Source organism: Mytilus edulis, chromosome 12, assembly GCF_963676685.1.
Source record: "Mytilus edulis chromosome 12, xbMytEdul2.2, whole genome shotgun sequence".
Taxonomy (NCBI): Eukaryota; Metazoa; Mollusca; class Bivalvia; order Mytilida; family Mytilidae; genus Mytilus; species Mytilus edulis.
The window spans coordinates 78,857,313-78,872,322 of NC_092355.1; the positions used below are offsets into that span (position 1 = coordinate 78,857,313).

The following is a 15,010-nucleotide window of genomic DNA, read 5'->3' on the forward strand; positions in this document are numbered from 1 at the left end:
TATTGTTCTGAATCAGAAAATATTACTCTTTTTCATGTTTCTTGAAATTTTTTTTTTTTTAAAATATCAGGTTTTATGGAAGTTTTGACTTTCACAACAAAACATGTTTATTTATTGTTTATGTACAATATAAATACAAGTGTGACTGGTCATTTTATTCAGTGTTGACCACTGATTCATGTGATATATATTTAGTTTATATTTATTACACAACATTGTCCAGTTTATCAGACAAGTTTTGATGTCAGTTGTATTATTCCAGGATGGTGGATCGACAGCATTAATGTTTGCTGCCAGTGGAGGACACCTGGAGATCTGTCGTCTCCTCATTGATAGAGGATGTAAGATCGACATCACAGAGGTATGTTATCTACTTAGTCTGATCACATTACTATTAATCTACACTAAATCATGTTGTTAATTAGACAGGTTTAATGAACAAATATTTGTAATAATTATATAAAGTGGGGTCTCATTTTACTCGTATTATTGTTCTGAATTAGAAAATATTACTCTTTTTCATGTTTCTTAAAAAAAATGTTATATTAAAAAATGAATGATTATACTAAATCTACACTAATTCCTGTTGTTAATTAGACAGTTTTAACAAACAAATATTTGTAATAATCATATAAAGTGGGGTCTCATTTTGTTTGTTTTGTTCTACTGAATCCATTGATATAATTATTTCACACATTTCTTGAAAAAAATATTTTTTAAGATATCAGGTTTAATGGAAGTTTTGACATTTCACAACAAAACATGTTTATTGTTTGTTTATGATCAATATAAATACAAGTGTGACTGGTCATTTTATTCAGTTTTGACCTCTGATTCATGTGATATATATTTAGTTTATATTTATTACACAACATTGTCCAGTTTATCAGACAAGTTTTGATGTCAGTTGTATTATTCCAGGGGTATGGAGAGACAGCATTAATGTCTGCTGCCAGTGAAGGACACCTGGAGGTCTGTAGACTCCTCATTGATAGAGGATGTAAGATCGACATCACACAAGTATGTTATCTACTTCGTCTGATCACCTTACTATTAATCTACACTAAATCATGTTGTTAATTAGACAGTTTTAACAAACAAATATTTGTAAGAATCATATAAAGTGGGGTCTCATTTTACTTGTTTTGTTCTACTGAATCCATTGATATAATTATTTTACACATTTTTAAAAAAAATATTTTTTTAAGATATCAGGTTTAATGAAAGTTTTGACATTTCACAACAAAACATGTTTATTTATTGTTTATATACAATATAAATACAAGTGTGACTGGTCATTTTATTCAGTTTTGACCACTGATTCATGTGATATATATTTAGTTTATATTTATTACACAACAGTGTCCAGTTTATCAGACAAGTTTTAATGTCAGTTGTAGGATATGTTGTATATTATTGATATTGATAACAAAGTATTGTACATAATATTTATATGTTATTTGGTTATATTATAGAGCGATGGAGAAACAGCTTTACATATAGCTGCTAAGTGTGGACATTTACAGACCACAAGATGTCTGGTAGAACAAGGAGGTGCAAGTCCCTTGATTAAATCACATAAGGTAATATTTTATAGTATATGCCCTGTGTTCAACTATTAAGTAATGAATCACTAAAATGATGTATAAGATATGGTTGGTCGAATGGATTTTTTTCAACACTAAAGTATAAGTCATATGATCATTTGAATTGAACTTAAAATATGAAAAAGTTTTATAGGAGGGTGTGGATGGGGTATACAGATATAGGAGGGTATGGATGGGGTATACAGATATAGGTCGGTATGGATGGGGTATACAGATATAGGAGGGTGTGGATAGGGTATACAGATATAGAAAGGTGTGGATAGCGTATACAGATATAGGAGGGTATGGATGGGGTATACAGATATAGTATACAGATATAGGAAAGTGTGGATAGGGTATACAGATATAGGAGGGTATAGATGGGGTATACAGATATAGGAGGGTGGGGATGGGGTATACAGATATAGGAAGGTGTGGATGGGGTATACAGATATAGGAAGGTGTGGATGGGGTATATGGATATAGGAGGGTGGGGATGGGGTATGCAGATATAGGAGGGTGTGGATGGGGTATACAGATATAGGAGGGTGTGGATGGGGTATACAGATATAGGAAGGTGTGGATGGGGTATACGGATATAGGAAGGTGTGGATGGGGTATACAGATATAGGAGGGTGGGGATGGGGTATACATACATAGGTGGGTATGGATGGGGTTTACAAATATTGGAGGGTGGGCATGGGGTATACAGATATAGGAGGATGTGGATGAGATTTACAGATATAGGAGGATGTGGATATGGTATACAGATATAGGAGGGTATGGATGGGGTATAAAATAAGAGGGTGTGGATGAGGTATACAGATATAGGAGGGTGTGGATTGGGTATACAGATATAGTAGGGTGTGGAATGGGTATACATATATAGAAGAGTGTGGATAGGGTATACAGATTTAGAAGGGTAAGGACAGGGTATACAGATATAGATGGGTGTTGATAGGGTATACAGATATAGGAGGGTGTGGATGGGGGATACAGATATAGGAGGGTGTGGATGGGGTATACAGATATAAGAGGGTGTGGATAGGGTATACAGATATAGGAGTTAGTGGATCAATCAAGTATACAGATATAGGAGGTTGTGGATAGGGTATACAGATATAGGAGGATGTGGATGAGGTATACAGATATAGGAGGATGTGGATGGGTATACAGATATAGAAGGGTGTGGATAGGGTATACAGATATAGGAGGGTGTGGATGGGGGATACATATATAGGAGAGTGTGGATGGGCTATACAGATATAGGAGGTTGTTGATAGGGTATACAGATATAGGAGGGTATGGATGGGGTATACAGATATAGGAGGGTGTGGATGGGATATTCAGATATAGAAGGGTGTGGATGGGGTATACAGATATAGGAGGGTGTGGATGGTGTATACAGATATAGGAGTGTGTGGATTGGGTATACAGATATAGGAGGGTGTGGATGGTGTAGACAGATATAGGAGGGTATGGGTGGGGTATACAGATATAGGAGGGTGTGGATGGGGTATTCAGATATAGAAGGGTGTGGATGGGGTATACAGATATAGGAGGATGTGGATGAGGTAAACAGATATAGGAGTGTGTGGATTGGGTATACAGATATAGGAGGATGTGGATTGGGTATACAGATATAGGAGGATGTGGATGGGGTTTAAAGATATAGGAGGGTGTGAATGGGGTATACAGATATAGGAGGGTGTGGATGGGGTATACAGATATAAAAGGTTATTGATTGGGTATACAGATATAGAAGGGTTTGGAGGGGGTATACAGATATAGGAGGGTTAAGATGTGTTATACAGATATAGGAGGGTATAGATGTATCAGCTTTGATATGAGCCATCATACATGTTCAAGTAAATGATATGGACTGAGCAACGGAGGAAAACGTTACCATTACCCCCTATGGAGAATTAATTGTAAATGTATACCCAAATATAGGAGGGTGTGGATGAGGTATACAGATATAGGAGGTTCTGAATGGGGTATACAGATATAGAAAAGTGTGGTTGGGGTATACAGATATAGGAGGGTGTGGTTGTGGTATACAGATATAGGAGCATGTGGATGGGATATACAGATATAAAAGGGTGTGGATACAGGTATACAGATATAGGAGGATGTCAAGGGGGTATACAGATATAGGAGGGTGAAAATGGGGTTTACAGATATAGGAGAGTGTGGATGGGATATACAGATATAGGAGGGTGTGGATGGGGTATACAGATATAGGAGGGTATAGATTGGGTATACAGATATAGGAGGGTATAGATGGGGTATACAGATATAAGAGGGTATAGATGGGGTATACTGATATAGGAGGGTGTGGATGGGGTTTACAGATATGAGTGTATAGATTGGGTATACAGATATAGGAGGGTATAGATGGGATATACAGATATAGGAGGGTATAGATGGGGTATACAGATATAGGAGGGTATAGATGGGGTATACAGATGTAGGAGGGTGTGGATGGGGTATACAGATATAGGAGGGTGTGGATGGGGTTTACAGATATAGGAGGGTGTGGATTGGATATACAGATATAGGAGGGTGTGGATGGGGTATACAGATATAGGAGGGTGTGGAGGTGTGGATGGGGTATACAGATATAGGAGGGTGTGGATGAGGTATACAGATATAGGAGGGTGTGGATGGGGTACAGATAAGAGGGTGTGAATGGGGTATACAGATATAGGAGGTTGTGGATGGGGTATACAGATATAGGAGGATGTGGATGGGGTATACAGATATAGGAGGATGTGGATGGGGTATACAGATATAGGAGGGTGTTGATGGGGTATACAGATATAAGAGGATGTGGATGGGATATACAGATATAGGAGTTTGTTGATGGGGTATACAGATATAGGATGGTGTGGATGGGGTACACATAGGAGGTTGTGGATGGGGTATACAGATATAGGAGGCTGTGGATGGGGTATACAGATATAGGAGGATGTGGATGGGGTATACAGATATAGGAGGATGTGGATGGGGTATACAGATATAGGAGGATGTGGATGGGGTATACAGATATAGGAGGATGTGGATGGGGTACAGATAGGAGGGTGTGGATGGGGTATACAGATATAGGAGGTTGTGGATGGGGTATACATATATAGGAGGATGTGGATGGGGAATACAGATATAGGAGTTAGTGGATCAATCAAGTATACAGATATAGGAGGTTGTGGATGGGGTATACAAATATTGAAGTTAGTGGATCAATCAAGTATACAGATATAGGAGGTTGTGGATAGGGTATACAGATATAGGAGGTTGTGGATTGGGTATACAGATATAGGAGGGTGTTGATGGGGTATACAGATATAGGATGATGTGGATGGGGTATACAGATATAGGAGGGTGTTGATGGGGTATAGATATAGGAGTTAGTGGATCAATCAAGTATACAGATATAGGAGGTTGTGGATAGGGTATACAGATATAGGAGGTTGTGGATGGGGTATACAGATATAGGAGGGTGTTGATGGGGTATACAGATATAGGAGGATGTGGATGGGGTATACAGATATAGGAGGGTGTTGATGGGGTATACAGATATAGGAGGGTGTGGATGAGGTATACAGATATAGGAGGGTATAGATGGGGTATACAGATATAGGAGGGTGTGGATGGGGTATACAGATATAGGAGGGTGTGGATGGGGTTGATGGGATATACAGATATAGGAGGGTATAGATGGGGTATACAGATATAGGAGGGTGTGGATGGGGTATACAGATATAGGAGGGTGTGGATGGGATATACAGATATAGGAGTTAGTGGATCAATCAAGTATACAGATGAGAAAAACATGAATGGAAGATAAGATCTTTGAGAATAGAGAGAAATTTTAAAAAAAATTGATATTAAAATAATGAGTTGCAGAAATATAAAAAAAAAGAAAATAATGGGATGTTAAAATATAAAGAACTAGGCATATTGCAAAGTAAATAACAAAGACAGATGGAGCTTTTATTCATATGCTTTATAAAGAAAAGTGAAAAGCCTATTTAAAGTCTTCAAAAAAATTGTGAAAAATAAACTGAATGATGTCTCATGAGTTATATTTAATGAAGGAATTTAATATGGTATCTGTAAAAACAAAATAAAACACTCAGCTGCTACTAGTACTATTTGTAAGATATATGTAACATAAGTCTTTTTTGTAGTTATCAGATGAAAGCAATATAAAGATTTGTCTGTATTTCAGGGTGATACTCCATATGATATAGCAGCCAGATATAAACAGGGGCAGTATAAAGAAGTGATGGAATACTTACAGGTACATATAGTGATAGATATGGTGTTGAATTACATATGCTTACACTTAGAATGAATAAAGTAGAAAATCAGTTACAAAAAATAAATAATATAAACTAAGAAATTAAATGCCACAAAACCAAGATACTTCAGGAGAGATATCTTATAAATTAAACATTCTTTAAGTCTTGAACAAAAAATTTCAAATTCTAATGAAATTATTTGTTATCAGGCTTAAATTAAAATATTGTTTGTTTGCCCTTTACCGACCAACCCTATAAATTCGTTTTGCCTGAAAATCTTTTATTTGTATTTACCAGCAAGATTTTATTTTATTTCATTTTTTCATTCCTACCAAAAATCTTATATTTGTATTTCCCGCTCAAAACATTTTTACCGGAATCCTCGGGTTTTATCTTTAACGTATAAGGTCCGGTCCGTTTGGTATCACCTAAGCGTTTGACATGAACACTTGCATTTGAAGTTTCAATGCATTTGTTTGAAATCGATGTTGAACGCTTCCTGAAATCATGATATGACGTACGTTACTCTGTACCTTTATACTTAAAGAGCAGGGTTCGTTTACAAAATAGTTTGTTTGATACAAAATTGTCAACGTGTGTACAAACTAATTTGTAAACGGACGTTGTGTTCTATGTAGGGATTGCCTTTTGTGATCCGCAGATCAGGATGATTATGTTAACGATGCCGATATATTATTTATATCTGACATGAACCAAAAGTGACAAAACCCTGTAAAGTGGAGAATATCTGGCAGTAAAATCGCCAAGTTTTCCATACAGATCATTTATAAACATGATAAATGCGATATAAAATACGTGACAATTGAGTTTTAAGTCTTGTAGCATTTTTATTGGAAACAACTTTTAGGCACACACGAAATTTTTAACCCTCTATGGACTTTTTCTACTAGTAATGTATGACTTCCCGGACATATCTTACCAGTACAAAGTTATCTCTTACAGAAAACCTTTAGGTAAGCGTACAAGGTACGTAGTACAGAATGTGAGCGCTAGTTCAAACTCTTCAAAGTTCCAGGCATATAAACGTTGAAGATATGCGGCACAGGTCTATATTTTGATATTTGAAAACAAAATAGTAGTGCATATGAATTAGCTTCACATTCTACGTGATATTTTTTTTTTTCAAAACTAATAGTTCCAGAAAACTTATTTGCATAAACAAAACGGACCAAAATGACATTCTGCAGATTTTGTATCTATAAAATAAAATATTATACCTACCTGCCTACCCATGACAAATAATATACCGAGCCAAGTTATTTTAATGGGGAAAAAAATAAAATATTTTACCTACCTACCTACCCTGTTTCAAAACATAGGGTCGGAAAAGGGCAAACAAACAATATTTTAATTTAGGCCTCACGAATTTAATTGGACAACATGATATATTTGAGATCCTAAATTCCACCCTTTAACGGACTTTAACTAAACTTAGCGGAATAGCCTTCATTTTTCAATTCAAGAATTTATTGTTGTGTCTTTTATTTCATTCTAGAGTTTTTCGCATTTACTTTTATCTTGCTTGAAGATATATGGATTGATATTTGGTATATAGTTCCACCATGACAAATTACAGATCCAGTTCAGATTTTGTTCCAGTCTGATGATTTTGTGCAGAGTTTTGTTCCTTGGACTTCGAAAAATTCATGCAAATATTCTGTTTTCCACACTTTTATATGACCGCAAAAAATTTGCGTCGTATAATGCTATGGTGTTGTCGTCGGCGTCGTCCGAAGATTCATTTTGTTTCCAGAAAATAACTTGTGTGTTAGTGTATAGATCTCTCAGAAATTGTACCACAAGGTTCCATATCACAAAGGGAAGGCTGGGATTGAGTTTGGGGGTAATTGCTTCAACGGTTCAGGAATTAGGGGCAAAAAAGGGCCAAAAACAAGTATTTTTCTTGTTTCCAGACAGTATGGATCTTTCTAAAATTGTACTACAAGGTTCCATACCATAAAGGGAAGGCTGGGATTAATTTCGGTTCGCGATAATTACTCCAAGAGGGAGGGGGTTCAAAAATTTTGGGGGGATTTCTTCTTCCAATTCTTTTGGGGGGTTCATATTTTTTTTCTTTTTTTTTTGAGAATTCAAATGATTGCACGGTATTGTGCAATAGCAAGAAATCTTCAATTGCACAGTATTGCGCAAAAGCAAGAAATCTTCAATTGCACAGTATTGCGCAAAACCAAGAAATCTTCAATTGCTTAGTTTTACGCAAAAGCAAGAAATCTTCAATTGCACAGTAATGCGCAATAGCAAGAAATCTTCAATTGCACCTTATTACGCATTACGCAATAGCACAGTATTGGGCAATAGCAAGAAATCTCCAATTGCACAATAGCATGAAATCTCCAATTGCACAATAGCAAGAAATCTTCAGTTGCACAGTCTTGCGCAATAGCAAGAAATCTTCAATTGCACAGTATTGCGCAAAACCAAGAAATCTTCAATTGCTTAGTTTTACGCAAAAGCAAGAAATCTTCAATTGCACAGTAATGCGCAATAGCAAGAAATCTTCAATTGCACCTTATTACGCATTACGCAATAGCACAGTATTGGGCAATAGCAAGAAATCTCCAATTGCACAATAGCAAGAAATCTTCAGTTGCACAGTCTTGCGCAATAGCAAGAAATCTCCAATTGAACAGTATTGTGCAATAGCAAGAAATCTCCAATTGAACAGTATCGCATAATCGCAAGAAATCTTCTTTTGCACTGTATTGCACAATAGCAAGAAATCTCCAATTGAACAGTATTGTGCAATAGCAATAGCAAGAAATCTTCAATTGCAAAGTATTGTGCAATAGCACAGTATTGCACAGTATTGTGCAATAGCAAGAAATCTTCAATTGAACAGTATTGCGCAATAGCGAGAAATTTCAATTGCACAGTATTGTGCAATAGCAAGAAATCTTCAATTGCACAGTATTCAGCAATAGCAAGAAATCTTCAATTGCACAGTATTGCGCAATAGCAAGAAACCTTCAATTGGCCAGTATTGCGCAGCAACATAGTATTGTGCAATAGCAAGAAATCTTCAATTGAATAGTATTGCGCAATAGCAATAAATCTTCAATTGGCCAGTATTGCGCAATAGCACAATATTGCGCAACAACATAGTATTGCGCAATAGCAAGAAATCTTAAATTGCACAGTATAATATTGCTCATAGCAAGAACTCTTCAATTGAAAATAAATACAAATCTTTTAACCAATTTCAATGGGATTAATTTAAAGTCATTAATTTTTAGCTCACCTGGCCCGAAGGGCCAAGTGAGCTTTTCTCATCACTTGGCGTCCGTCGTCTGTCGTCGTTAACTTTTAGAAAAATCTTCTTCTCTGAAACTACTTGGCCAAATTTAACCAAACTTGGCCACAAACATTATTAGGGTATCTAGTTTAAAACATGTGTCCGGTGACCCGGCCAACCAACCAAGATGGCCGTCATGGCTAAAAATAGAGCATAAGGGTAAAATGCAGTTTTTGGCTTATAACTTAAAAACCAAAGCATATAGAGCAAATCTGATATGGGGTAACATTGTTTATCAGGTCAAGATCTATTTGCCCTCAAATTTTCAGATGAATCGGACAACCCGTTGTTGGGTTACTGCCCCTTAATTGGGAATTTTAAGGAAATTTTTCTGTTTTTGGTTATTATTTTCAATATTATTATAGATAGAGATAAACTGTAAACAGCAATAATGTTCAGCAAAGTAAGATTTACAAAGAAGTCAACATGACTGAAATGGTCAGTTGACCCCTTTAGGAGTTTTTGCCCTTTATAGTCAATTTTTAACCATTTTTCGTAAATCTTAGTTATCTTTTACAAAAATCTTCTCCTCTGAAACTACTGGGCCAAATTAATCCAAAATTGGCCACAATCATCTTTGGGGTATGTAGTTTGCAAAATGTGTCCGTTGACACGGCCAACTAACCAAGATGGCTGCCACGGCTAAAAATAGAACATAGGGGTAAAATGCAGTTTTTGGCTTATAACTCAAGAAACAAAGAATTTAGAGCAAATTGATGGGGTTAAGTTGTTAATCAGGTCATGATCTATCTGCCCTGAAATTTTCAGATGGATTGGACAACCCGTTGTTGGGTTGCTGCCCCTGAATTGGTAATTTTAAGGGAATTTTGCTGTTTTTGGTTATTATCTTGAATGTTATTATAGATAGAGATAAACTGTAAACAGCAATAATGTACAGCAAAGTAAGACCTAAAAATAAGTCAACTTGACCAAAATGGTCAAATGACCCCTTAAGGAGTTATTGCCCTTTATAGTCAATTTTTAACAATTTTCATAAATTTTGTAAATTTTTACAAAATATTTTCCACTATAACTACTGGGCCAAGTTCATCATAGATAGAGATAATTGTAAGCAGCAAGAATGTTCAGTAAAGTAAGATCTACAAACACATCACCATCACCATAACACAATTTTGTCATTAATTCATCTGTGTTCTTTGTTTAATATGCACCTAGACCAAGGTGAGCGACACAGGCCCCTTAGAGCCTCTAGTTTGGATATTGGGCCCCATTTTTAAATTGGGCTACATTGTGGTCAAAAGAATCTAACATTAAACTTTGTTTGATTTCATCAAAAACTGAGTTATTGCGGCTGTATGATATGCTGAATCTTATTGTGCATATAGATTTCTTATTTTGGGCCCTGTTTTCAAGTTAGTCCATATTAAGGTTTGAAGGGTCCAAAATTAAACTTTGTTTGATTTCAACTAAAATTAAATTTTTGGTGTTTTTTTTTATATGCTGAATCTAACCATGTTGTTAGATTTTGGATATCAGACCATTCTAGGTAAATTAAATGTCCCATTTCGAATTTTAAGGTCTTTGACCACATTTATTTTGTGTCAGAAACTTATATTATGTCAAAAATTTGATCACAGCTTGAATATCGTGTAAAAACTTGCCCCAACTGTTCAGGGTTAGACCTCTGCAGTCGTATCTGGCTGTGCTCAGCGAAGCATTTTATTTCTATCATGCTTACAGATATTGATTTGATATTTGTTATATAGATTACAACATGACAAGTTAGAAATCAAGTTAGAATTTTGTTCCAGTACAACGAATTTGTATCCGGTAGGGTACTGTGTATTGCCATTCAATGCTCTCTTACCTCAAAAACTTTATGAGATAGGTAAAAACTGTTTGAAGCAAAAGGGGTCAGCAAAACATGATCTACAAATTGTCAATATGGCCATAAACAATAGACCATAGGAGTTATTGACCTTAGATGACATTTTTTTACTGATCTTAGTGCTTTTGCTCATTACCTTGAAAACTATAATAGAAAAGTATTAACTGTAAACAGCAAAAATAATCAGAAATGCAAGATCTATAAAATTGCCAATACAACCTAAACAACTGGATGACTTCTAAGGGAATTATAGCCTTAAACGACAAGACATGGCTGCCATATAGTTAATAACATGAGGGTAAAATGCATTAATTGTCTTAATCCTTGAAACCACAATAGGTGGAGAAAATCTGTCGGGGGCAAAATGCTGATGGTCAAGATCTACCTACCTCCTATTTTCACCAAATAATCTTGTTGCATAGCATCCAACACTGAGCTTGTGAGGTGCGTTTGACTCTAATCTTGAATAACCTGCTGTATGTCGTGGTTTGCTTATGGTACTCAGGCTTCCTCCACCAATAAAAACTGATTTTCACAATATAGCCAATAATACTGAAAAAGCATTAAACACCAGAAATTACTCGATCATTGAATAAAGTAATCAATCCAATTTAGTGTTAGCAAAAATGCCAATGTGAGCGATACAAGTTTGTTTGAGCCTCTTGTTTGTTTTTCATTTCTGCTTTTTATCTTTAAAACTATTAAACTTGGTCAAGGCAAAATAATCAGTAAGACAGGTTTTGGTCCATGGTTTCCATTCAACACAAATACTCTTGCTGCATTGTATAATTTTTTGGGGACAGATAAGCCAGGTGTAATCCACCATTTTCTTATGTAAGAAAATGCCTGTACCAAGTCAGGAATATGACAGTTTACACACATCATATATCGATTTTAATGCTGCTGCGTATGTGGAGGAGGCATTAAGTTTTACCCTTGTAAGACTGTATGTCTATTCATACGTCTGTCTGTACGTCCCAAAATTAGTTTCTCTCTCTTACTTTTGTTTGCTTCAACGAAATGTATGAGGTTTATAGACAACGCTTATTTCCACCAAACACAGATCAAGTTTGAATTTGGATGGGGTCACTTTAATATACCGTTCTCGAGTTATGTCCCTTTATAAGTGGACAAATTTTCAAATTTGCTGTTTCTGCAATCTAACTTTATTTTGCTTCAACTGAATGTTATAGAACTTATACACAATGCTTATTACCACCACGCACAGATCAAGGTTGAATAATGGTAGAGTCACTTTTGCATTTCTTGAGTTATGTCCCTTTGTAAATTTAAAAATTACGGATATTTGTATATTTAAAAGCAGGGAAATCTGTGTCCCATCGTCACATTTATATTTATAAGCATTGGTAGCTGTACTTTAGGGAACCATATATGTCTGTACTACATGTTGTAAACTAATCATCATCCTTAAACTAAACCTAACATTAACACTAGCCCTATTCCAAACCTACTGAAACCCTAACCTAACCCTGAAACCAAATCTGAATCTTTTTCCTACGTTCAGGGTCCCATAAAGTTAAAGAAGGCTGTTTGAGTAATTGAAATCATAAATCTATTTATAGCACACTTCCGTTTATGTAAACCATAATAGATATATGATATAACAGAGGTAGACTAGGGTCTGTGGTTCTTTTAGGGTGCTCCTGCCTTCTCCACCACTAAATACTGACTACCACGAATTAGCAAAATAGTGTTGAAAGTTGAGTTAAACATTAATCGATGACAAGGGCAGAAAAAAATATTGCATTAAATTCCTACCAAAAAAGAGTGATATTCTAGTAAGACAGTAGTAGGAATCCACCCGGAAAATAGCCGATATATTTAAATTAGCAGGAATTTCTCAGTAGGAATATTGTTTATTCCTACCAGGAATATTCAAATTAGCAGGAATAATTTGGGGGGAAAATAAAATTCCTACTTGAAAACCTGGTAGGAATTTTTCCAAATTCCACATTGAAATAAATATTTTCTAGTAGCATGAGTATGAATCTAAAAATATACAAAATGTAAGTGTATATTCACAAATAGACAACTGGGTCAATCGTTTAAGTTTTGAATCTCAACAACAAGGAACAAAGGAAATGCATGAAATAGATTCATTTAAAAAAAAGTTGACTTTTGAAATGTATGAGGAAACTGTGATATATCCAAGCTAGAAATTGTGCTATATATGTTGATGGGCAAAAATGTTGATTAGCAATGATTAGATGAAATTAAAGAGTAATGAACAAATAATGAGTACTATTGTCGAATTAACTGATTACTAAATATATTGGCAAATAGATACAAAATTTTATCTTAAAAGTATAAAAATTAACTTCAATCTACATGAGCCATATTTTCTCATATTTCAATAATGTAGTTGTTTAACCCTTGCAGCAGTGTTCCAACACAACTTGTCATTCTTCTACCCTCCAACTTTTGAATTTGTGAACTGGAACTTGGTTGCATTCAACACAGCAAAATGTGTGTCATTTGCAAACAGGAATCCAGTTTTAAGATAATTAAAAAGATTCCACGTAGAAAGATTTTCTAGTAGGAATAAATTAATTCTGGTAGGAATCTTGTTGTAGGAAAATGAATAATCTAATCATTTTTTCTGTCAAAATTCCCACTTAAGATTTTCAAAACTGTTACAGAAAAAAATCCATACAGACTTTTAAAATTCCTGCTAGATGGTAGAATTTTGCTAGTGAAAAAATAAAAAATCCAGTCAGAATTTTGTTAATTTTCCCTGTCGGCCTGGCTACTTTCTATATAGAATCTTTGATTATAGGTAGATTCCTACTACATTCCTACTAGTTTCTAGATGGAATCCTACTATTTATTTTGTACGGGATTTTAAATCAAACTGTCAGATGACTCCTTTTACGCATTATTGCCCATAATCATGATAATTGACAATTTTTACCAATTTTGGTTGATTTTGAGTATCATCTTGTCTATATTGTCAGTTGTCTCCTTATAAGATTGTTAAACTTGAAAGACAATTGTTGCCCCTTATTTGTGTTTTTTATACAAAAGTTATAGTAGACAAGAGAGTTACTCTTCAGACAAAAATCATCAAAAAGACAAGATATACATGAGATACAAATAACATGAATAAGTTAGTTAAACAACATTTTTAAGAGAAACTATAAATAACAAAAAATGGTCAACATCTCTAAATATAATAATGACATCTTTCAGGATAGGCATGATAGGTATGAGAAGAAACCGGGACAGAGAGGACTTGCCCTGATTGTTAACTTCATGTTCCATGGTGAGACATCTGAGAGAAAAGGTAATTTAAAATCAAAATTTATTCATTGGATCATGTTCCAGTCAAATAGATGGAATAAAATGAAACATAAGAATGATCAAATTTGTTCTTTGACAACATGGACAATATGAATTTTGATTTCTCATATTTTTGTTCTGTGAAAAGGAGTTCAGGTTGCATTCATTATGGTCTGAAAGACAGAAAAATTCATAAGGGTTTCGCGGAACCCAGTGTCTCGCCGACTTTATCTGTTTATGAATCTTATAAAATTTTAAATGTTTTAAAAACTTTAACTGCAGACTGTATGCAATGTTAACTGGAATAAAAACTTAGTCCATTAGTAATTAATATACGAAAAAAAAAGGAATTAAACTTCCTTCCAGATATTAGCTTTTGATCATAAACAAGCTACTGTCCAAGTTTGGTACAAATACAGGATAGTTTAAGTAAGTTGTTGAATTTTTTCAAATTTTAACCACAGTGAATATTAAGTGAACTGGCAGAAAAACTAAGTCCATTTATAAGTAAAACACGAATAAACAGGAATTTTTTTTGCAAGCTCCTGTCCAAGTTTGGTAAAAATACAGTAGTAGTTTAAGAAAATTTTTAAAATTTCCATTTCTATTTATATATATTTATTATGTTTATATTGCT

The 15,010-nt window shown here is 34.8% G+C and overlaps 1 protein-coding gene across 1 annotated transcript in view; it reads left to right on the forward strand.

The window, feature by feature from the left end:
* LOC139497232 (caspase-3-like) overlaps positions 1-15,010 on the forward strand; it is a 303,768-nt gene that overhangs the window by 260,822 nt on the left and 27,936 nt on the right. Inside the window, exons 8-11 of the mRNA XM_071285363.1 lie at positions 263-361; positions 1,476-1,583; positions 5,818-5,889; positions 14,284-14,377. Coding sequence (XP_071141464.1) covers positions 263-361; positions 1,476-1,583; positions 5,818-5,889; positions 14,284-14,377 — 373 coding nt within the window. The remainder of the gene's footprint in view (positions 1-262; positions 362-1,475; positions 1,584-5,817; positions 5,890-14,283; positions 14,378-15,010) is intronic.